The sequence below is a fragment of the Mytilus edulis genome, chromosome 10 (assembly GCF_963676685.1).
Source record: "Mytilus edulis chromosome 10, xbMytEdul2.2, whole genome shotgun sequence".
NCBI lineage: Eukaryota > Metazoa > Mollusca > Bivalvia > Mytilida > Mytilidae > Mytilus > Mytilus edulis.
The window spans coordinates 2,664,081-2,688,527 of NC_092353.1; the positions used below are offsets into that span (position 1 = coordinate 2,664,081).

The 24,447-nt window shown below is 32.2% G+C and overlaps 2 protein-coding genes and 1 long non-coding RNA gene across 3 annotated transcripts; 1 reads left to right on the forward strand and 2 right to left on the reverse strand.

Annotated features, from left to right (window-relative positions):
- The first annotated feature begins 1,670 nt into the window (after positions 1 to 1,670).
- On the forward strand, positions 1,671 to 4,418 carry LOC139493147 (uncharacterized). Its single transcript, XR_011656924.1, has 3 exons — positions 1,671 to 1,764; positions 3,262 to 3,422; positions 4,245 to 4,418. It is a non-coding gene; the product is annotated as an uncharacterized lncRNA (long non-coding RNA).
- Positions 4,419 to 7,112: 2,694 nt separating this feature from the next.
- LOC139492310 (E3 ubiquitin-protein ligase XIAP-like) lies at positions 7,113 to 11,608 on the reverse strand. Its single transcript, XM_071280527.1, has 4 exons — positions 11,515 to 11,608; positions 9,552 to 9,686; positions 8,369 to 8,488; positions 7,113 to 7,552 (listed from the first exon to the last, which is right to left on the reverse strand). Exons 1-4 carry the CDS (start codon positions 11,546 to 11,548, stop codon positions 7,356 to 7,358), a joined length of 486 nt encoding a protein of 161 aa, XP_071136628.1. The 5' UTR covers positions 11,549 to 11,608; the 3' UTR covers positions 7,113 to 7,355.
- A 3,535-nt stretch (positions 11,609 to 15,143) lies between these two features.
- On the reverse strand, positions 15,144 to 21,008 carry LOC139492311 (baculoviral IAP repeat-containing protein 7-like). Its single transcript, XM_071280529.1, has 6 exons — positions 20,757 to 21,008; positions 18,811 to 18,965; positions 18,222 to 18,252; positions 17,706 to 17,831; positions 16,804 to 16,889; positions 15,144 to 15,452 (listed from the first exon to the last, which is right to left on the reverse strand). The coding sequence occupies exons 1-5, from the start codon at positions 20,935 to 20,937 to the stop codon at positions 16,828 to 16,830; spliced, it is 555 nt and encodes a 184-aa protein (XP_071136630.1). The 5' UTR covers positions 20,938 to 21,008; the 3' UTR covers positions 15,144 to 15,452; positions 16,804 to 16,827.
- Positions 21,009 to 24,447: the final 3,439 nt, after the last annotated feature.

The following is a 24,447-nucleotide window of genomic DNA, read 5'->3' on the forward strand; positions in this document are numbered from 1 at the left end:
TCAGAGCATATAAATTTTAAATCTTTAGGAAACAGCGGTATATACACAAAAATCAAAACTATTAGTTTTTTGAAAATGATCAGAAGAAACTAATTAAGTTCGTATGCCATATGTTTTATGTTTCATAACGTAAACTGTAAAATGCTTAAAATGAAACTTTGAAAATTTCTATTTTCTGAAAAATAATTCATCTTATAAACTTATGACAAACAATTGACTATGTATAAAGCTGGATACATATTTTCATTATAAACATCATAAAAAATATGAGTTAAAATTCTTACTATGATAAAGCCAAACTTCCGTTCACATAATCCAACGAATTTAATTATCATAAAAACATGTAAAAACAATTTTCTTTATCTATTAACAAGACAAGTGCATGTGTACATTAAATTAATGGTTTTACAAGGTTAGTTAACTGCTTATTAAGGTAGAAAATGTAAAATGGTTTTACAAGGTTAACTGTTTCTTAGGTAGAAAATGTACAATTGTTTTACAAGGTTAACTGTTTCTTTGGTAGAAAATGTAAAAGTGCCTCACCTGTTGTGTGTTTATATTCTTCCCTAAAATATTCAGTTAAAAAGAATGATGTGTAATTATACTACGGTTTATAAACAGACACTTAATTGATGTTTGACATTAGAATAATTCAAATCTGGCATTTATAGCATTTTTCTCTCTCTTTTTTTAATTTGAAACAGAAAAAAAGATAAGTGTGTTTTGTTATAAAGAAGAAAAAGACACTTCATTGTATTGTATTATGTTTTCTTCGCAGTATAGAAACCTTAGATAGAAACTATATATATTTTACCTCAAAGTTACAAATACGTTTATTATATCAAAAACCGCATCAGACTGCGAGAAAACAAAAATATTATAAATATTGACTCACGTGCAAAGTTTGAACGTAGTTTGACATATGAAAAACAAGAAAAGCAGTGTGATAGGTAATATGACAAGGATCGTGATAAATTGTACCCATTGTTTTAGACCTCACGCAAGTGTACTCTCAAAAGGCATATTCATTTTTATCTGATTTATTATAAACAAGAATCACTAACATCATAACTCGAACCAATAACACTAACCACTTCCACCCTGCACCTTTCTCAGTTGACGAATCGCTTTTATTACCAAAAAACATGCATCACAAATGCGTTCATGACTTGTTTATATGTAAATTAAGACAGGCCTTTTCCATATCGCCTCGTCAGGTATAGTTCAACTTAATGTTTTATCAGGTACTACCGATTTCCGAACGTACTCAGTCTGCTAACAACATATCAGACCGACCACGTGACATCACAAAGGGTTGATATTGGTTTTCAGTCTACGTGTGAAATTAGCTAGCTAACTGCCACCCGTTACATATATTCAAAAACTAATTATAATGCTAAGTAAATGATATACATGTATAAACATATTCTTATTTCCAACAATACCAAGTGTTTTCGTTTGCATTCACATAAAAATGTGTTCGTGAAAATTCAAATCGCCGGACTATCCCTAATAATATAGTTTTTTTACACTTGTTCATTTGTAGGTTTGTTTAGCAGATTAACTAAAATCACTGATTTACGGACTTTTTATGACCGCTCATCAACACACCAGCTGCTTTATGTTATTGAATGTCCTATCAAATACGATTTAATTTGATATATTTATGACAGGTTTAACATTATTGTACTTTTATGATAAAATTATGGATCATTGAAAAGAAAGATATGCTGGCTTTTTGGCTCGTCTTCGCCATTATATATGGTAAGTAAAATAAATTTACATCATGATACGTATATTTACTTATTTCAATAATAACATACCAATATAAAACTCAAAGTTGTGAAACTTTTATGAAATAGTTTAAAATAAAAAAAATCTAATATTATACTATCTCTTACCGATTGATTATACTTTGCTTATCGTTCTTGGTCTGTCATTGTTTGTTTGCCATAAGATTCTGCTTATGTGGCGACAAAGAAAAAAAGCGATCATGTATGACAGTGTCTCTTAGAAATAACATATCATTGAAGCGATCTCATTTGCCTTCATGTATATCAGCATGAGAAGTATAGATACCACTGTGTAGCATCACCACCAGATATTGCAGAAGCAAACAAACAATGAAACCAAAAATTACATAGTCTAACCAGTTGTAAACAAATATTTTCCACTACTCGCCGAACAATTTATCTTCATTCTTTACATGAATTTCCCTGTGTAAACAATAGTTTATTTCGAAATACAATGTTGTCCAAGCTTAAATATGAAGACATAATCATTCAATCAGTTTAATTCAGATCTGGATCTGGCATGCCAGTAACTGCTAGTAGTCCTTTGATAATTTATATATTATTGTCATTTTGCTTAGTTTCTTTTGTTAACATTTCTGACACCAGACTCTGACTTCTTTTAAACTGAGTTTACATATTGCGGTGTGCCTATTTTTATCTTCATTGGCTAGAGGTAACAGAGGGTTGTTAAGATCTTACAAAACATATTTAACCCAGGCGCATTTTTGCGTTTGGCATTTTTTAGTCTTGTATGTGTTTTTTTTCTTCAAATTTAGTTCATTTATATGTTTTGGAGTTTAGTATAACCTACATTTTCACTGAACTGGTATATATTTTTGTTTAAGGGCCATCTGAAGCCCCCACTTTGTGCGGGCTTGAAGACCTATTGATGGTAAGACCCATTGATGGTCCTCAGTTGATTTTTGCTCTTTGACGATTTCTCCGTTTCCATTTCCAATTTGTGTCATAACATTTTAAAGTGTTTTCACAAAATCTCTTCCGTAGTGAATTAAACGTAACTATTAGTGCACGTGGCCATATTATGGCGGCCTGCTTTATAAGTGCTGGACACCAGAGTACGGGAAAAGCACCGATCTTCTGTAAGAAAACTGGCTGGCAATTCCTGTAGAGCTAGTAAACTAGGACAGGTCGATTGTTGAATGCACGTATCAACTCGGAACCTCAGCGTTGACAGGTTAATGATAACTGTAGGTTAACTTCTGAGACTTCTTAACCCCTGAGGCCTTTTGATAATGTTCATCGATCTACAATAACAATAGAACTTTCTCTCAAGAAAAACACTTAGTAATGCAAAATACCCACGGAGCACACCACTCAAACTCGACGAGACTATTGAACGATTCCACTCTGCATAAAATGCAGGGAAATGGAACTGGATAGATAAACAGAAGATCATTTATGCCCAAAAATAACATGAGAAATCTTAAGTTTTAACGTTTTATTGTAGGTATGCATGCATCTATAGACAACCATGGTTGCCCGGATGATCCACCAAGATGTTACGACTACTGTAACAAACAGAAGGGATGTCTGACCGGATACTGTTCCGTTAATAGTCTCTTCCTGATCTGTCAATGTCAAGGCTGTACACAGAAAAAAGACATAAGAGTAAGATAGTCTGTTAATCTTCTCTCAATGTATTTTTTGTAAATATCATTGTTAGGGTTCTGTCTTACTGAAATATACCAGTATGCATTAAAACATCACTACCGCGAACAACCATTGTTTAATCATAATTTCATTTATGTTGATGTCATGGTTGTTTAACAAAATAAAATTTTGGTATGATTGCCAATGAGACAGAATGTCACAAATTCAACAACTATAGGTCACCGTACGGCCTTCGATAATGGGCAAAGATCATAACACATAGTCAGCTATAAAAGTTCCCGAAATGCCGGATATAAAACAATTAAAACGAGAAAACCAACGGCCTAATTTGGGTACAAAATAATGAACGAAAAACAAATATGTTACACAGCAACAGACGATAACCACTGAATTACATGCTCCTGACTTGAGACATCTGGTACATATAAGACTGTGGTGAGTTTGAACTTGTTTGAAGGCACTTAGCCACCCCATAATTTAGGAAAGTTTGGTGTAACAATACAACTTAAGAACAAACTATAAAAATCGGTTGAAAAAGGCTTCAAACTCATCATATGGGGGGACATAGAAACGCATCTAACAAGAACACAGAGTGGACGTGGACGGGTACTTATACATCTCCACAACGAAAAGACACTTAAGTACTTTCTGATAGTGCTCGCAGTTAAAAGTTCTAAATTGAAAAAAAAACAAGATCCACGAAATATGTTGTATTTTATAAAATCTATGATCATGATTATAAATGATACGTTTTAACCATGCTATTTCACACAGATTTTAATCATTTACCGCTGTTTCATATCGAACTTTATGTTTCAGTACAGGAATTACGGTTGCAGCAATGTGAAAGTTATATCACCACCCGGCGGTAACATCACACATCAACTATTGAGAGACATTGTATACGGAAAACGTCTAAAGCCCAATATATGGCCAACGAAAAAGTAAAAAGAAATGTACTAATTTGCATGAATAAAATTGTACCATATACTCGGGGTGATTTCGATTTTTGCTTATAACGTTACACCTAATAAGGACTTACTTAAGTTCGTACAGGACCAACACTTGAACAAATACAAACTACATAATAAAAGTGTTAAAACGTCAATGGATTTGTTTATCTGTTTTGTTCATAAGTCTTTTAAAAACAACTGAACAAACAACATAATGCAAACGAACTGATCATTCATTATTTACTGCACTTAAATTATGAAACTGTAATCAGCATGCATATGAATAAAAATAATTATTGAAGCACTCGTCAATACATGAGGATTCATAAACAATAGAAAAACAGAAATAGCAAAAATTGACATTATCGTTTGGGTCTAATTCCAACCTCCAATAAATGTACCCATGTTTAATCTTTTTCCATTTTTCACAAATTTTTATGTTGTTTGACCCAAGAACGAGTTTACACATAAAAGCCTACAAAACTGTAAATCGCTTCTACAGATCAATCTCATGGCTTAAGAACCCAACCTTAAGTTAGAAAATAATCGATTGTTAGGACGCTTTATGAGAAATATTTTTATAGCGACACCTTAGTGTTACAGTCTACTCAATAAGGCTGGTAGGTAAGATGAAAACATAGATACTTCTTTGATTTTTGGTGCCGTATCATATTTCCCTAAGAATTCTTTCATAAACAAAAAACAGGTACGAGGCAATTTAATTTTAGCTTTGATGCTTGTAGGGCCAAGGTTAAATACATCTTGCAATAATGATGGATCTATGATAAGAGAAAAAATAACTTCTGTAAACGGGATAATTATTTGAACACTATTAAATTAACACCATTATGTAGTTATGTTAGAGACAACCAATGAACTATCAATGTAGCAGTATTCAATATGTTGTTCGCCAAATTCATGTTGGCATTTCAGCATTTGTCATTGTCTAACAGAAGTTGAAATAATTGATATGAAGTTGTATTTGCTGAACGTGCTTGTTATCATAATTCAGATCTCTTCTGGAAAATCTACAAGAAGTGGTTTGTAGTATTTTGTCTTAATTAAATAACCAACAACATTGTCGATCAAAGAACATCTATACTATCTATCTATACTATTAAACGAGAAGACCTCATTTTGTGTGTCGCTTCTCTTCCTTCCACAATAAATTAATCATCATACTTCTGTGTCCTATAGGTACCATGTATAGTCGCATTTGTCATTCATTCTTATGATTATTCAGTTTGGTTTATTTTGGGAGAAAAACGAAAAACAAATGCGTCCGGATATTTTTCCGTCATTGGACGAAATTTTAAGTCAGACTATACTTCCGGTTTGCGTTTTTCTGTACTTTGAACATACAAAAACTACGAATAAAGTGTATTTGCTATCTGCTATTATTTTCAAGTTATAAGTTTAAGTTTTCTACATAAATAATGTGGTGGGGTTAAACATGTTAGCGGGATCCCAACCCTCCCCTGACTTGTGACACTCTATTTATAATGAATGTTCATAATGTACAGATAAATACTAACATTATTGAAATTAATAGAAGAAAAAAAAAAAAGAAAAAAAAATGGGAATTTTGGAGCCGAAAAATGAGGAGCCGGGTTAGAATTACAATTGTCATGTCCCAAAGTACTGATGACTGTTGATACCTTTTCTGAAATTCTCCAGTCATATAATCTTTTACAAAAATTAATCGGGTCACTAAGTATATGAAATAGAGAGGGTCTATATAATATATCAATGACCGCCGTGGATTGATTAGTAAACTGAAAATTGATAGTAAAAAGCAAACACACTTTAAATGAATGTTCATTATATAGTAAACGTAATAGTATGTTCATATTGAAATACATAGAAAATAATGAAAATTTTGGGAAAAAAGGAGGAGAGGTAGAAAAACAATTGTCCTGTCCCATGGTACCTATGACTTTTGATACCTTTCCTGAAATTCTCCAGTTATTAAATCTTTTACAAAAATTCAGCCTACAACACTTTGCATACTTTTAACCACGCTCTGAATGCCCGCGATTTAACGGGTGTGTTCTATCATTTATCATCCTTGCTTAACATATTTCAGTTTGGGTTATTTTGCATGTTTTGGGAGGAATATGAAAATAAATGCGTCCAGATATTGTTTCCGTCATCGGACTGACATTTTGAGAAATTTAAAAGACTTCCGCTGCCCTTTAGGCCTGCTTTAAAATTGACTATTCACGACATTCACTGATACATTTTATATAATATATCAGTGACCGTTAATAGAAATTATCGTCTATAAGTATGTTCATAGTATACAGAAAAACAGAAGGAATAAAAATCGGTATTTGGAAAAAAAGGGATAGGGCAACAAAAAAAAATGTGCCCAGTCCTCAAGTACCTTTGAATTTTGATACCTCTTCTGAAAATCTCCATATATATTTTTTTACAGCTAACATACGCTCTATTTACCCGCGATTTCGCGGGTGTCTTCTATTAATATTGAAGCAGAAGCTTTTATACAATTTTGTGAAGACAACTCATGCATTTGTGTATAGACCGTTGTACATAGATGTTAAGCAAGTAAAAATAAACAAAAGAGGAAGGAATTTCCATTTATTATTGTCATGTCAAGTCTTATCATAGATATATGCAAGACGTTACCAAAACACTATAAAGGAAAGATATAAATTATACATTAACTGTGATGTAGCCGTTATAGAAGATATAAATTATACATTAACTGTGATGTAGCCGTTATAGAAGATATAAATTATACATTAACTGTGATGTAGCCGTTATAGAAGATATAAATTATACATTAACTGTGATGTAGCCGTTATAGAAGATAAACGCACGGACCATATACACATGAGTGTTGGTTAACTCACGTGCAACATACACGTGTTTTGAAGTCTGTAAGAAAAATAACACAAATACAAACCGAAATTCACACTTTTGTGAAAAAAGCCGCAAAACACACTTCACATGCTTATATTACGTCTACTTTCATGACGTTCTTAATAAATTCTCGACAGATAGCACATTTCCGAATCGCCGGTGAACAGTCTGAACAAGCACAAATATGGCCACACGGCAAAAACACAACGTTCACCTTATTTTCCAGACATATTTTGCACAGTTTACTTTCCTCGATCTGTCTATTTTCTTCAATGATACTGTTTGTATCTGGAAGAATATATAAAAAAATAATCGACTTCTTATAGATCATTAAAGACAGGTTTCAAGGAGTGGTCACATAGACTAGTGATAACGAAATGTACGATTCGTTTTGGTGGTTTTTTTTATTTTGCCAATTGAAAAGGTTTTGAATTTTCCTTGGAGTTTGATATTTGTCTTATACCACAAGCAATCGCTATTTCATAATCAGGGAACAGTTCACTGAACAAGATGGTACATTTTCACATTTTCACAGCCTTGGTGTATTAATTTTGATTTCTTCGACGCATTTGAAGAAAATATAAAAACAAAGGCAATGTGTTGTAATACAATACTGTATTTTATCATGAAAGGGGGAAAGGGGGGGGGGGGGGAGTTTGGCACCTCATACATGTTAAAACTCGCCATTTTTTGTATGTCAGCAGCCTGCTATTCAATGGTTGTCGTTTGTTGTTGTACTTATTATATGTCTTGTTTTTTTTCGTGTATTGTTTTGTGTATAAATTAGGTCGTTAGATTTCTCGTTTGAATTGTTTTACATCATTTCTAGCCTTTTATATGAAAATGACGATGCGGTATGGTGTTTGCTCATTGTTTACAGCAACCTATTGTTATTTGTTATCCGGTGGAGGGTGGTCTCATTGGCAATTGTACCACATCGTCATATTATTATCATATATACCAGGGTAAAAAATTGGTACACCAAAACGGTCGTATCGTCTACAAAAAAGTCTCAAAATTGACGACCGACTCAAAAAAAATATATATAAGGTCAAATAAAGTACAAGATTGAAGAGCGCTGAAAACAAATGTTCTGTTACAAACCTCTGTCTGGTACTGATGATTGATGTGCATCTGGACCATCAGTTTCTACTTGAATATATGATGCAGAATTACTTCGTCTTATTATCATCAACAAGTCTTCTGCGGTGAAATTCCTGTTTCCTAATTTATAGTAACAACAAAAGGCGATAATATGTGTAATCATCTTCTAATAATCAATCGTGAAATTTTAAATTCTTCGTGTTTCCTTCTGGAAGTTTTACATATAAAGAACGAATTTTTAATTGACACAAATGTCTTTTTTTTGTTTCAAACATTTTCCTCTCAATGCAAATATGTCTTATCAAATGGGTGTTGTAATGTTATATTATGTTATGTTATGTTTTCTTTTCATTTTATTTCCGATACATTTTATCCTACAGGTTTTCAGGTTTTTATTTTATCGATTTGAGCACTACTGGTTACAAAAAAAAGTTTTTGAAGTGCGCATACATGGATCACGAAAACGTCATCAAAATAACCGTGCGGAGGCTTTCTTTTTTCGTCACCATTCTTATATTGAAATCCTTTTTACAACTATCCGATGCGTTGTCTGTGGCATGTACAATTACCAAATATCATCCAATTCTGATAAATCCATTTTAATGCTACAACCATGACATTTAAGAGGGATATAAACCTTTTTAAGTCCAATCTTCGATAGTAGAGGGGCATTATGTTTTGTGGTCTGTCCGTCCGTCCGTCTGTGCGTCCGTTCAGGTTAAAGTTTTTGGTCAAGGTAGTTTTTGATGAAGCTGTCCAATCAACTTGAAACGTAGTACACTTGTTGCTTATGATATGATCTTTCTAATTTTAAAGCCAAATTAGACTTTTTACCCCAATTTCACGGTCCACTGAACATAGAAAATGAAAGGGGGAGTTTCAGGTTAAAGTTTTTGGTCAAGATAGTTTTTGACGAAAGGTGAAGTCCAATCAACTTGAAACTTAGTACATATGTTCCCTATAGTATAATCTTTCTAACTCTAATGCCAAATTAGATTATTACCCAATTTCACGGTCCATGGAACATGGAAAAGGATAGTGCGAATGGGGCATCCGTGTACTTTGGACACATTCTTATTCTTTGTTTTTTAATGCTTATTTCAACACTGTCACAGAGTTCACGTGCAGTCAAAGTTGTTTATGTTTAATCTGGAAATATATAAAATATGATCTGTATATATACCTTCTCGTGTGACATATAATTTCACAGCATCCATTATTTCTTGTAAGGGATAGTTAAAAGTCTGCAACGTTGTTACAGCCGTAGTATGACATAAATCTTTAGAAAACAGATTGCTGATGTATTCTTGTGATTTACCTAAAAATTAATTATTTATACATAACAATATAAACCAAACTATCACTATAAAATCATTTTATTCTTTCTAAAATACATTATTAAATCTTCGGAAAGTAAAGTTTTGTCATTAACCTTTGTATTACTTTTGATGGTGGCCATGAAAACCATGAACATCTAAGGTATTTCCAAAGCTTGAAAACTATGTATCCTACGTCAACTTATTCCTTATTCGTTATTTATTGTCAGTTTTATACAGTACTACGGCGTGCTACAAGCACAGACGTTTTATATTTCTTCATAATGTTCATTTTCTCAGTTATTTCTTTTCACCTTGTACAGCTAAGATATCAAGTGAACTTAGGAATATTGTATATTTGTAACATAAAGCCAAGGGAAATGCTATTTGATATGAAACCATATAAGCAAGAATTCATGATGCGTCATTGTTATTGTAATATACTCAGGTTCATGCTCAACTTGTAAGGCTAAGCAGACAATGTATTGAAGGAGTTTAATCTTCTATTAATTAAGAATAAAAATACGTTCATGCTATGCTCTATATACAAAAGAAGATGTGGTATGATTAACAATGAGACAGCTTTTCATAAGAGATCAAATGACACAGAAATTATCAACTATAGGTCACCATACGGCTCATTTCAAGAAGGTAGGCATTATATTTGTCAATGTAAACTGAGCAGAAGCGAGCAAAACAAGAATATATTTATATTGAATATCCTTTTGGTATCTTTTTTCTCACTTTTTAACATATTACATCTCTTTTTAACAGTAGCTGTATGATATGAAATAAATTGACGCGTGTAACAAATGAAATTGTTAAATTGAAAGTTCGTCATGCAACATGTGAAAGTATAAACGAAAAATATTTCATGCACTGCCCCGGGATAAGAACTATAATAACAAAAATGCCAACTACATGATGAGGAATCTTGAAATAGAAAAAGAGGATACGGTTGAAAGGATAAGAGATTTTGCATTGCAACGACAACACAAAAGATGTATGTATGGTTTCTTAAAAGGAGTAGGTTCAGTAAGACCCCTTTTTGGCCTCAAAATATAGCAGTTTTAGAAAATTGTGAAAATGTAATCATTTAGATATTTATTGCAAAGTAGAATGCTTCTGCTACATAAATATGGGCTGTTTTTGATAAAACAATGCACATATATCGGGTACTAGCATCATTAAGTCATGTTAAATTACTGAAATCTTCACAATTGTAGCATTTTAGTTAAATTTTAGACGGTTTCCGTCTGAAATGAAAGTGGCCGCATTCGTGTTCATTCATAATATTAAAATGTAAGTTGTGTTTGATGATAATACATAATATATATAAAGGTTGAGGATGAACACGGATGCGGCCACTTTCATTTTTGCCAAAAATCATCTGAAAAGTGACGATTTTTGGCATATTTGATAGATTTTTCATATTTAAGCTTCACAGTTGAATCAGGGCGTTTTAAATGACTTATTAAGTTAAAATCTTCCCCATTAACTAATTGAATCAATTGAAATAGACACTTAAGTGTTAAGAAAGTGTATAAAATCTTTCGTTAGATGAACTTGAAAATTGAGGCCGAAATCGGCCCTTACCGGACCTACTCCTTTGAGTACAGAGTTTGACTTTCCCTTCACGGGACATCATATTGTGACTAAACGTCGCTGTGTACTTCGACGCCAGACACCTCTACCCGCTTAATTTTAATGGTGGACAGGAGTGATTGTCCGGGTGATCATACTTATCTAAATGCGACCCACTTATAAATCAGTATTAATGCACAAGACAATAAATTTGAATTTTCGTACTATTATCGTTTAGATTCTTACCTGAATCGCATTCCCAGGTATGTTTATACTCCATAATGACTTTTCATTTCGTATGATATTAATAGTACGCAATATTTAAATAGAACTTTGGTTTAAGTTTATAAATATAACAGATAAAAGGTACATAACCTAGCATATCCGAATCTTTGGCTAAATGATTATACTTTAAAATATTCTGGGTATTTCCGCTCATTCAAGTTTACACATATTTTAGATGCCATAAATAATTATGCTAAATATGTCTGTAAGAATTTATATTACAAGACTTTATATTAAGAAAGCAGCATTTGTAATACCTGATTTACAAATGAAAATTTTGAACTGATATTACTATGGAAACAATCATATCAAATTGCTAAACACTTGTATGTACATAAGATCACATAAGGCGAGTTTATAGATTACTTTACACTACTACAGCATAAGGTGCAATTTATAGAAAGGCTAAATTTATAGATAAACTTACAGGTGAGTTTGTTTTTTGATATACTTGTTTGTTATCTTAAATGTGTGCACGCGCTCAATTTATTGATTTAGGTTAATGAGCACAATGTCACCCCGCGGCACTCCTCTAATTATTCATTTATATCATGGGACACTTATCAAAATCCGTAACTACGGTAATGTCTGTGTCATTTTGGTCTCTTGTGGACAGTTGTCTCATTGGCAATCATACCACATCTTCTTTTTTATGTAATCAAATTTTGATATTAAGCATCATGACAGTGGCTAAGATTAGCCAAGAAGAAACAGATTATCGTGAGGTAATCTTAATTCTATGTTTTTTTATTTTACAAATGCGAAGGTGAAGAGTAAATTAAAAGATATAAACCGGATTTGAACAATGTAATGCAAAAAGTATATACGAGACAACAAACATTACGATATTTATAAGGAGTAGCACTTCAATCGCTGGTATTTCTGTGTCGATTTAAAACCCTTGGACATATTCCATGTATTCATTGTTATGTAAACGTTCTGTGTAAAATTAGACATTCAAATTCCACGGTCTAATAATGGCTCATATCATTATGTCACATGCCTGCAGATGCCTGCTAGTCCAAATTCCCATAATTTCATGTGATGGGAATAAAAATAAGTCGATGTCATAAGTAAGTTATACATAGAAAGTTAAGTCAGAAATCAAATTGGGCGTATATCAGTTCAGTCTTTGTATAAAGGTTGTAATCAAGAAGAGGAATGCAACTATCAATACAAGATAAAGTTATATGGTACTGTTCTATGGTTGTACGTGTCCTTTAATTTGCATCATGTGAGTTTGTGATATAATTATATACTTGTAAATTTCTTGAATAAAAGTTAAATTTAAAAAGTAGATCACAGTCGAATTAGTTTTGGACAAATATTATATTTACTTGGTATCTTTCCAATTAAAAAAATAAATTCAACGACGAACATTTTGATGGGTACAATTGTAACTTGAACATACAGTAATTTATATTTGCAATGAGAAAAGAATTAATATTAGAAAAAGGAATATGTATATTGATAGCAGAGAAAAGCTTCAGCATTCTAAAATAGCACGTTTCTTCGTTTTAAGACGCCAAAAAAGAGAGTACACAAAAAGAATAATTATATTATTTTTTACTTTTCTTTAACAGAAAATGATTGGAAGAACAAACTATCACCTGTCTAACAGGTTTTTTGTTTGGTGGCTTGTCCTCATTGGTCCGTATGTTATTTCCGCGCCAACTGGAAATGCTGCAGTTGATGAACATAAATTTGTTGAAGAGGTTCAGAACTTTAATCTATTTAATCCCAGTAAAAATAACACAGAGTCCGATAAGATAGATCTTCAATTCTTTCCTCAGAACAAATCTGCTGCGATAGAATTCTTCAAATTCGACAACACAAGTGCAATAACATGTTTATTAACTGCCATGCTTGATATAAGAATTGGTATTACAGTGAATACAAGGAGAACAATTCCCACCATATTTATTGTAGAATTACGAGTTGGGAAGAATAAACCGGTTTACACACCTGCTTTGCTTCAGCCTGGTGTTGTACATCAGGTACAGTTAAATAGAAAATTTAAAGTTACGACTGGGGATAAAATAACTGTTAAAGCTAGAGGTACACCGTTTATTGACAGGAGACAATTTTATAATTACATGGAGATATCGTGGATCAAATTCAAGTAAAAGCGTGAAACTAGTTCCAATATGAAACTATAAGACGTCGGCCACGGTTAGCACCGTTACCAGATCGTACACCAATTACGTACATAAGAGTAAGCCATTGCAGGGATTACTCGATACTGGTTAAAGAAGCTCTACAACCGATACACATGTAAATACAGTCACCATACCATTTCATCACAACGATCTGTTTTATAGACTTGTATAATTAATGACTGTAGAATGTGATAAAGATTATGATACACTGGACTTGATAAAAAGATTGTGTGTATATTTACAAATATAGATAAAACATCTAACCTGAAGATATATAGTAGACACAGTTGAAGTGATATAATAACCAAACAACTAATCTATAGACTTGACATTAATGTGTGTTAAGAGACTAGTTTTATTAGTAAAAATGATGCTTAGAACAGAATGTTGACTTTTTCAGTTTATGCAATTTTAAATCCGATATATTTTAGGTACTGGAAAAACAAACAAAAGTCTGGATGAGTTAAAAGGAACCAGCAAGACAAAATGTGAAATAATTCACACAAAAACACCAGTTAACAGTGCTCTAAAATAAAACAAATTAATACTCAAAAACAGACAGCAACTTCCAAAAATTAAAACAAAAGATGGAACATAGATCAGTCAATTTCTCGAAAATGTCATTGTCCAACAATTTCAATTTTTCAAGGTCTATTTTTTTCAAACTGCACCTTTGAAATTACAGAACCTGAGGTAAACATGTTTAAAGATTTATGAAGTATACCTGCATCTGTTCACATCTTTGTCCGTGTCTCAAATGTTTATCAAAGTATGTAAGGTACAGGGCAAATCGAATCCATGAGTGAACATTTCTTGAAAAATTGAAAACGGTATATGTGTCCATTCTGTGCCAAAACAGGAATATGACAGTTAAAATTGAGAATGGAATGTGTCAAAGAAACAACAACCCGACCATAGAGCAGACAACAGCTGAAGACCACCAATGGGTCTTCAATGCAGCGAGAAACTCTCGCACCCGGAGGAGTCCTTCAGCTGGCCCCTAAACAAATATTTATACTAGTGCAGCATTCGTTTGATGTGTTTGAGCTTTTTAATTATGCCATTTGATTAGAGACTTTCCATTTAGAAGGTCTGTATTTTTGTGTTTTTTCTAAGGATCACATGTGTTATCAAATATAGGGCTTTCGTTCCTTTGAATTCAGTACCAACAGTTTGAGTAAACGTAACGAATGATGATAATATTGAGGAGACATACTCGGCACATCATGATTTATATTATCTATTGAATACTTATTCTCATATTTACCTCCAGAGCCTATGCAATGATTGTGACATCGTTATATACTAGTACATAACACTTAAGATCTAAGTCAGGTACTAAATATCTAATTTGCTTTTCAAAAGAGTAATAAAAGATTGAAATGTTTATCCGAACATTTACAAACAAAACGAAAACATTGGACCAAAGCTTTCTTGACGGTGTTGGGTTTCTTTCCCCTTGACGTTTACCATTACCTCATTGTATAAATATCTAAAACTAAATTAGTTCGAACTTCATTTAATTCTACAACCTTTCAACATCTACTCATACTATACATATAAATATATATCGTTGTCACATAATGTTAACTCTTGTCTATCAAACTGTTTCTCCAGTGAAAACTCTCGTATTTTCCCTTTTCTGTCAATACTGGTAGTACTGTCACTGCCTTCGTTTCTGAGTATTGACTAATATACTAAGACATTTCCGAGTCGTTTAAATTGGAATTACTCCTATACCTGAAATAAAGCACAAGACTATTTCACTTTAAGAACAATTTATCCTACACGAATAGCATACTTTTGCAAAGTCAGAAATTCACAAAAAACAATGAGAGATGCTGTGTGAGTGCGTCCGTCCAAGTCATAATTTGTAAGAGTAAACCATTATAGGTCAAAGCATGGTCTTCAACACGGAGCTTTGGTTCACACTGAACAGCAAGCTATAAGTGGCACCAAAATGACTAGTGTAAAACCATTTAAACGGAACAACCATGGGTCTAATCTATATAAAACACGTGAAACGAGAAACACTTATGAACCAAATCAACATACGACAACTACTGAACATCAGATTCCCGACTTGGGACATGTGCAAACAAATGCAGCGGGTTTAAATGTTTTTTAATAGGTACCAACCTACACCCTTATCTGAAACAATAGTGTACAATCACAAAATAGAAAGACACACTATAAAATATCAATTGAAATAGCTTAACTCAATCAAAGACATGTTAACATTATTATGTAATTATGAATTGTATTTTGGTATTAAACGTATTAAAATATTGAGTCAACCAGTTTATTGATACTTATATATAGGAAGATGTGGTATGAGTGCCAATGAGACAACTCTCAATCCAAGTAACAATTTATAAAAGTAAACCATTATAGGTCAAGGTACAGCCTCCGACACGGAGCCTTGGCTCACATCGAACAGTAAGCTATAAAGGGCCCCAAAAATTACTTGTGTAAAACCATTCAAACGGGAAAACCAACGGTCTAATCTATATAAAAATAAGAAACTAGAAACACGTATGAACTACAGAAACAGACGACAACTACTGTACATCAAATTCCTGACTTAGGACAGGTGCAAACATTTGCAGCGGAATTAAACGTTTTAATGGTATCAAACCTTCTCCCTTTTCTTAAACAATAGTATAACATCACAACATAGAAAGACACTGGCGGATCTAGAAATTTCATAAGTGAGGGCCCACTGACTGCCTTAAGAGGGGGCCCGCTCCAGTCACGCTTCAGTGATTCCCTATATCAGCAACCAAATTTTTTCCCAAAAAAAGGGGGGGCCCGCTACCCCCCCCCCCCCCCCTAATCCGCCTCTGAAAGACACACTATAAAAAAATATCAATTAAAAAGACATGTTAACATTAGTATGCAATTATGCATTGTATTTTGGTATTAAACGTATTAAAATATTGAGTCAACCAGTTTATTGATACTTATATACATATTACAAATCAATCAATATGACGAGGACTTGGAATGAGATATATGATATGAAAGTCCTGACCTTACAGCCTCTATCCGAGTGTCATATAATGTATATATTTAAAAGTGTTACACATACCTTTTATTTGTTCAGAACACATTTTCATCTACACGAGCTGTTTAGTAAAACTGGTAAAATATCTGTTGCAGTAAATTCTAGTGTATCTGGAAAATTAAAACACATCTGCGCATGACTGTTTGTGCCTTTAAAACTCCTACATATTGTATGTGGAATTTTATTGTAAAAAGATGTATGAAATGTCTACATAGATCATCCCAGATCTGTACAACGCGCGAAACTAGTATATATATTTCTAAACACGAGATTGTTAAAATCAAACCGTCAAAAAAGGAGAATCACAATATTAATTTACATTTGAACATTGCTTATTCTAAGTCTGTCATCGATCAAAGCTTAATCATGACATCAAATCTTGCTTTTCTCTGATTTCCCTAAAAAATGCGACTTACAAATCTTATGAAAAAACGATTCGATGCACAACCGTATATCGAGTGATACGATATGCATCCGCTTTCTGTAGTAATTTCTTAAAATGTTTAAACTCAGCAATCATTGCCTTTAAAATGTTAAGCTGTATCCAGAGGAGAAATATCGTATCACAGTACATGCAGTATTGATTTTTCCGCCGGACGTAGTTCCGCTAGAACAGAGAATGGAAACGGATAATGTGACAAAGAGAACACAACCCGACCAAAGAGCAGAAAACAGGCAAAGAATACCAATGGGTCTTGGACGCAGCGTGAAAATTCCACACCCTAAGGATGGTTTCAGCTGGCTTCTGAAATTTTTATCATTATACCAGGATTAAAACTTTCCCCCCAGACGAAGTATCTCATAAATATTTTTAAAATAAGAGCATACATTGCAAACGTTTTAATTATTTTATATGTTATTCTATGAATCTTATCATATGTTTGTATGTGGTAAGACTCTTATAAAATATTGAATCTTGAATTTACCTTTTTCTGCTACAAACAATTTGATTGCGTCCATAATATCTTGTTCCTTGTAGCATCTCATACTGATCAAAGCCTGTGCTGCAGTTGTACAGATCAAATCATCGGAATACAGACATCGTTTTCTAACTGAAATAATTAAAAAAAATATCATGAATTTATAATCATATCAGACAGAATATAATATTTAATGAAATTTCCTCTTTGTCTTCCTTTTTTTGTTGATATGTAAAACAAAATAAATATGAAAACAGCATTTTATAAATTATATCCTTCGAAGCGCTTATCTTGATTTACATTCACCAGGCGCTCACATGCTCAAATCTGAATATTTCAAAGTTGACGAAAAAAAAACCCAAACGCTATGAACTCCTCTAAAATGTCCAAGGGCTTATAGTGTTGTTAAATGTAAGAATTGCGTGTAATGAATTATCATGAATTATGATAATAACTTATTTCCCTTTTCCATCTAAATGTATACATAATGTAGGCAAATAAACCTATTAACGTGTATAGTACCTGGTTTACTTGCAGGTCCATCCTCTTCGACCTATGGTAAAAAAAATAAAGCGATGATTTATTAGAAAACAACCACATAATTTGTAAGCATCTTTTATTGTGTCAGTCACTCTGTAGTTGGGTGTTGTTTTTTTGTGTGTTTTGCCATTGATCAAGGAGTCTAGTTTGGACAGATTAGCGTGTAGTCCTAAATTGGTAACAACAATACAAAGGACGAAGAGAATGAATCAAGACTGATACTTATTCCATTGTTTTACCAACCTTGAAGAACCACATACATTTATGAAAATCCTTGTAGGAAGATTACTGATTGTTGTTTGAGTCAAATGTGGTGCCTAATACATTTGTTCTAATTTTTATAAAAATTTAAGAAGTGTTAAATGGTTCATCGACAAAACAAATATTTTGAACATGTAAGCTTAATGTTTCTTTAAAGGGAAATACATGAAAACAATTCACAAACAATTACCAATTGATAAAACGAAGAATGAAAACCACTTTTGTTAAATCATTATTACATAATTGATATATGAAAACATAATCGGGGTTGCATCAAAAAAAAAATAGGATTGAAACTTTCATATTTTACCTGATTTATCTGTTTGTAGAATTGATCTCCTTTCACATTACTGACATGAGGGCAGTTCTTCCCGTGTCTAGCATGTTCTACCCAAGGATTATCGAAAACATCCCAACTTTTCAATTTTAAACCACAGTAAAAACACTGGACCACATCTTCTGTACCTGAAATAATTGATCTGACTTATAAAAAAACTTGTTATGTTAACTTTTAGAAATATTATACTGATATGAGTTGGGTTTTTAAAATTTTATTTGTCTATAAAAGAAATGCACATACCGAGGGGTATAAATAATACAAAAATATGCACAATGCAAAAATCATAAGATATTAAAACATCATATATTAATAGTAAAATATGTTATGTTGGTACTAAAACAAACGTGGTACATTCCTTCCAACAGAAAGGTCATGTGCATGCATAAATCATAAAAAAAATAAATAAAATAAAAAGACCTTTCTTGATCACTGTTTAGGTCGAGCTACAGAACGAACATGACATCATTACACGAACAAACACGACAAAGGCAAATATAAATCAATAAGACGTGAACATGAAAACTAAAAAATATAAAGTGTTGGACAATAAAGACTTCCTTAAGGTGGTATGGGTGTCTTCCTCCATCTTGGATCGTAAAAAACAGAGAATCATAGGTCCAGATATTTCATCAAGTTAGCAAAATTTGATGCAGGAATGCAGATGTTTAATGTACATTTTCATTTAAAAGTACCAATTTATAAGAATATAACTTCTAAATATTGATATTTTTGCAAATGTTAATTATTTTTGGTTGTTTTTATTTTTATTTTAAATTGGCATTTTAAGGGGAGGTAACTCTAAAAAGTGCATTTTCTGAAGGATTCTGTATGGAATTTTCCTATTTTGTATTTTAGCCGGAAAAAACGTACGGTGACCCTATCTTTTCTTTTGATATTCTCAAAGCAGTGTCTGAAAGCTATCTTTTCCTGAAGTATTTAACAATTCTATCATTTTGTTTAGTTTCTAATCACAAAATGATGTTTTTTCCTGTATAATCCATACAAAATGTGTCATTTTGGGCCGTTCTGTAGCTTAAGAAAATGCGCGGTGACCCATCATTTTTATTATATTTTTCAATATGTATCAATAGATACAACGTTTTGGCAAAGTATGAACAAATTCTATCATTTTTATTTTAGACTCCCATACCACCTTAACACTGATAGTATAAACATGCTATAATGTGGTCGAAGCGCCTAGCAATTTACATTGATTAAAACATGTGTTCCAGAAATCGAAATTTACGAGCAGCAACACATATATATGCAAGTAAACTGTATTGTTTTCTTCATTTGAACTTTATTGAAGAGAGTTCTGAATGATATATTAGAAATTTTCAATAGAAAATTGACAGAAGACAATAACAATCAAAACCAAGGAGTAAACAAAGACTCACAAAACCAAAGGACATTTACATCAACAGTTATAAATAATAATTAAGAAACAACACGAACTCCACTAAAAACCGGGAGTGAAATCAGGTGCTCCGGAAGGGTAAGCATTTCCTGCACCGTATACGGCACCCGTCGTGTTATTTCTTTGTTCAGTTTGGTAATGATGGAAAAGTATCATTTTGCAAGAATGTGGTACATTTTCATGTTCACGTCTTATTGATTTAGATTTGCCTTTGTCGTGTTTGTTCGTGTATAATGTTGTCATGTTCGTTCTGTAGAAAGTACTATCATTTTGCAAAATTTAAAATATGCGATTTGAAGTCAGAATTTAATACAAGAAGATATGCTATAAATAAGGTAATGACCTCTGTATATAAATATAATCGAAATATCACCCTTCGGTATTGTGCCTTTGAAATATATATATGTTCAATTCACATTTCTTAAAAAAATGACATTATAGATTTATGCTTCGTTGCTAAAAAAAAAGATTAAAAAACAAAGATGCCCATTAAACTTACCTGCATAAAAGAATCCTGCATCAGCTAGATCTACTGGCTTTGGAGAAGTTCGTGTCCAATTTGAGTATGACCTAATTCTAGCAGCAAGAGTTGCATATGAAATTGCAACTGGTTTCTTTAAACAAATTCCAAGATTATTTTCTTTCTCGAAGTTTTTGGATGAACTTATTTTGCACTGCATTTTAAGTTTCTAGCAACAAATTCCTTTTTATATTATTGTGTTAGAAATCCACAGCTGGCTTAAACATATATATACATGTCACAACAGATGCGCCACGGAATTCAATAAATTTCCGATGTTCTTTTTTTAGCCGTTCACCATTGGATATTTTCCCATAATCTATTTATAGCGATAGCTAAATTTGTCTATAAATAACAGAAAAAATATACAACACTTTTTTTAATTATTGCTTTCTAATTTGATAACTTGACAAGAGAAAAGTTTCTAAGTATTCTTTTCTTAAATTTCTTTCCGCAATAAATAAAATTGGGCAATAAAGTTAAAAATGTTTTTCCAGAAACTATTTATATCAGTCTACAGGTGCAATGCAATACAATACATAACAAGGTTTTGGTTTAATACAAAACAATGCACTGAACTTAATCATGTTAATTATAACATACTAAGCCCATCTAATGTTTGACACTTGTTAACTAGTGTGAAGCTAGCCGGCGTTAATATTCATGAGGCTAGCCGTCAATAATATTCATGAGATTAGACCGCGTTCGATGAAGTCGTGTGGGTAATTAATTAATTGTGACAACAAAATCACTTTTTGCTGTAAATATCAAATATGGTTATGCTATTTATAGCAATACATAATCTAAAATCAATAGGTGTCTCCTGCAAGGTCCGTGTCATTTAAAATGAAAGTAAATAAAAAGGTTAATGCCCTAATGCACATAAAACCATAAAGAATTCTTTAAAAATTCTGTGATAAGTGGAATTATGTAACCTGAAACTACAATAAATAGGACGATTAAACATAACGTAAGGGTACCCAAATTGCACCGAGTACCCAAATTGCACCTATTTAGAAAAAAATAGCAACAAAAATCTTACAAGATTTCCTAGAGACTAAACAATTTGTATTTTTATGATTTGATACTATGCACGTCTTTCAACATAGGTAAACATATTTAGAAATACACAAAACGTTCATAGTTTTTATCAACAGATGGACTGTTTACTGAAAAAGCAAAATGTACGAAAACGTCACCATGCGACGTCATCAAAACGTCATCTTTTTAAAATTAGCAAATACAAAATATTATAAGTATCCATTTCGTAAAATATGAAGAGTAAGCATGGAAAAATATCCAATTGTTCAAAATATTTGAAGAAATTAAACAAAAGCCCGGTTATTACACTTTTGACGATGTGAATCTAAGCATGGATGCAATTTGGGTACTCCTCATTACAGAATCATGGATAGTTTGGAGGTTGATTCAAACCCATTTTTCAATGACTCAATATGGATTAAAATGTAAATTGGTGTACCTATACAATCAAGAAGGATAGGGCTACAAAATAAACACAGTATAGACATTTTTTTCTTGATCATAAAAAAACGTAGGTGAAAAAACTGTCAAAATAGGTGCAATTTGGGTACCGTCACGTTAGAAATTTAGCGATTACTGTAAATAAAGAATTTGAACAAAACCGATGACATATGCATATATGGGTCATTTTCAAAAAATGTCGAATTTTCAGTACACCCATGCTAAATTTTTTATTTCTAATGGAAATTTCAGTTGTAATGGTTTAAATGAAAGCTTGTCGGATTTGTGATTCAGAACATTAATAATAAACACACCTTACATCTATTTTGATCAGATTAAACTGCATTTAAGACCGATTTTAGGGGTATTTGTCTGCGTACATTGTCAGAAAAACACATTTCAAATGATTTTTTTGCAATTTTCTGATCGCCTTGATATCTGCAAAAGGGACTTTTTAAGAACGTTAAATATTACACTAACGAAAAATCGTAGCTTCTTTATCATTGTATGTAACATATTATCTACAAACTAAATTGAATCAGCGTACAGGAGGTTCATGTCTTTCCTGTTACCGCTACTTAAATCAGCCATTAAATTATTCTCCCTATGAATATTGAATCAGTCAGTGTTGATCTCAAAAGTGCAAAGTAATCTTTACATTTAAAACGCCTCTTTTCTTGAACGGCATTGTAGAGAAAAGAAATTTCAAGACATTAAGTCAAAAAAATAGAGCGTACTTTTTTTCATGTCTATGCTGTTACCACCAATTTTGATTAGTTACACCAACATTATACTTGTAAAAAGTGCAATTACGTGCTGGAAACCAAATTCACAATAGAAAAACATAATCACTTCACCAAAGGGAGTAGTTATTTCACAACAGCAATCAAAAACGAAGAAATTTGTCTATCCTGTTACTATGGTTGCTATGGTTACAGTAACAGGATAGACAATTGTAGACAAAAACGTCGTTAATTTCTTTATCTTAACATATAGCTGCAAAACGAATGAAATATTTCGTTGTTTGAACTCATCTTAAGGTTATAACGTCTTAATCTTCCCAATTAAGCATTCGCAGGTGCAATATTGATATCGGTAACAGGATAGACAAAAAGGTAACAGGATAGACTTTTGTATAGTGATATATCAGAAACGTACGTTCCTGTTACCAATGAAATAAAGAGAAAAGTAAACTAATTTATGAAAGATTTACCTGATGTTGGGTTTATTTGAAAGGGTGAAAAAATGCCGAACAATATAAATTGCTATCTTAGACTTGCATTACTTGTGGTAATTTTTACAACCTTTGAAAACCAATTTTTAGAGGCATTTTTCAGTACAACCTGGAAAATTGGCAAATAATCTATTATATTACAGACTGAATATATATATAAGTTTATTCTCTTGAAAACCATCTAATAGACTACGTAAAACAAGCTTAACATTTGATCTAAACCTTTTCTTAATAACCCAAAATATCTTTTGAAAATGGTAACAGGATAGACAAAATAATGTACCACCGATCAAAAAATGTTTCAAGATATTCTTGTATGACATCATTAAGATTGCATCTTTTAATATGTTGTTCTTAAAGTACTGTTTGTTTTGATTTGCTTATGTAGAGGGTTGTTTGAATAAGTAACTTTTAATAATTTTTTCAATTTCAAAATTCGACATTTTTTGAAAATGACCCATATATGCTTCTTCAAAATGGAAAAAACAATCAAACAACTCATGTATACTGTTCCTATCAGTAATTATCATCTTTTATTTAAATATTTGACATTAGTTATTCTACAAATATAGTTTAACCATACACTGAAAGGAACTAAAGGGAATTAATTGTCATAAGGGCATTCCATAAACAATTAAAAATAGTCCCATCTCAAAACTAATACAAACCATACATACGATCGCATCTTCCATTTTAAGAAATTCGAAAAACAAGAAGATTAATTATTGTAGTTATTAAAGAAAAAAAAAGAAAAATTAAAACCTATTGACAGGTACTATTTCAATGATATATCATTTTTGAAAATTACGGAGACCAGTCAGAGCCATTAATCACAACATTATCAAGCCAGTACGAGTTTGTCAGCAAGGAGTTAAAACTTAAAGGGGGATACCCTCGAATATCACAAAATCGAAATGACCTGTTGCCGGCTGGCCAAACTAAGAGATTCTCAAC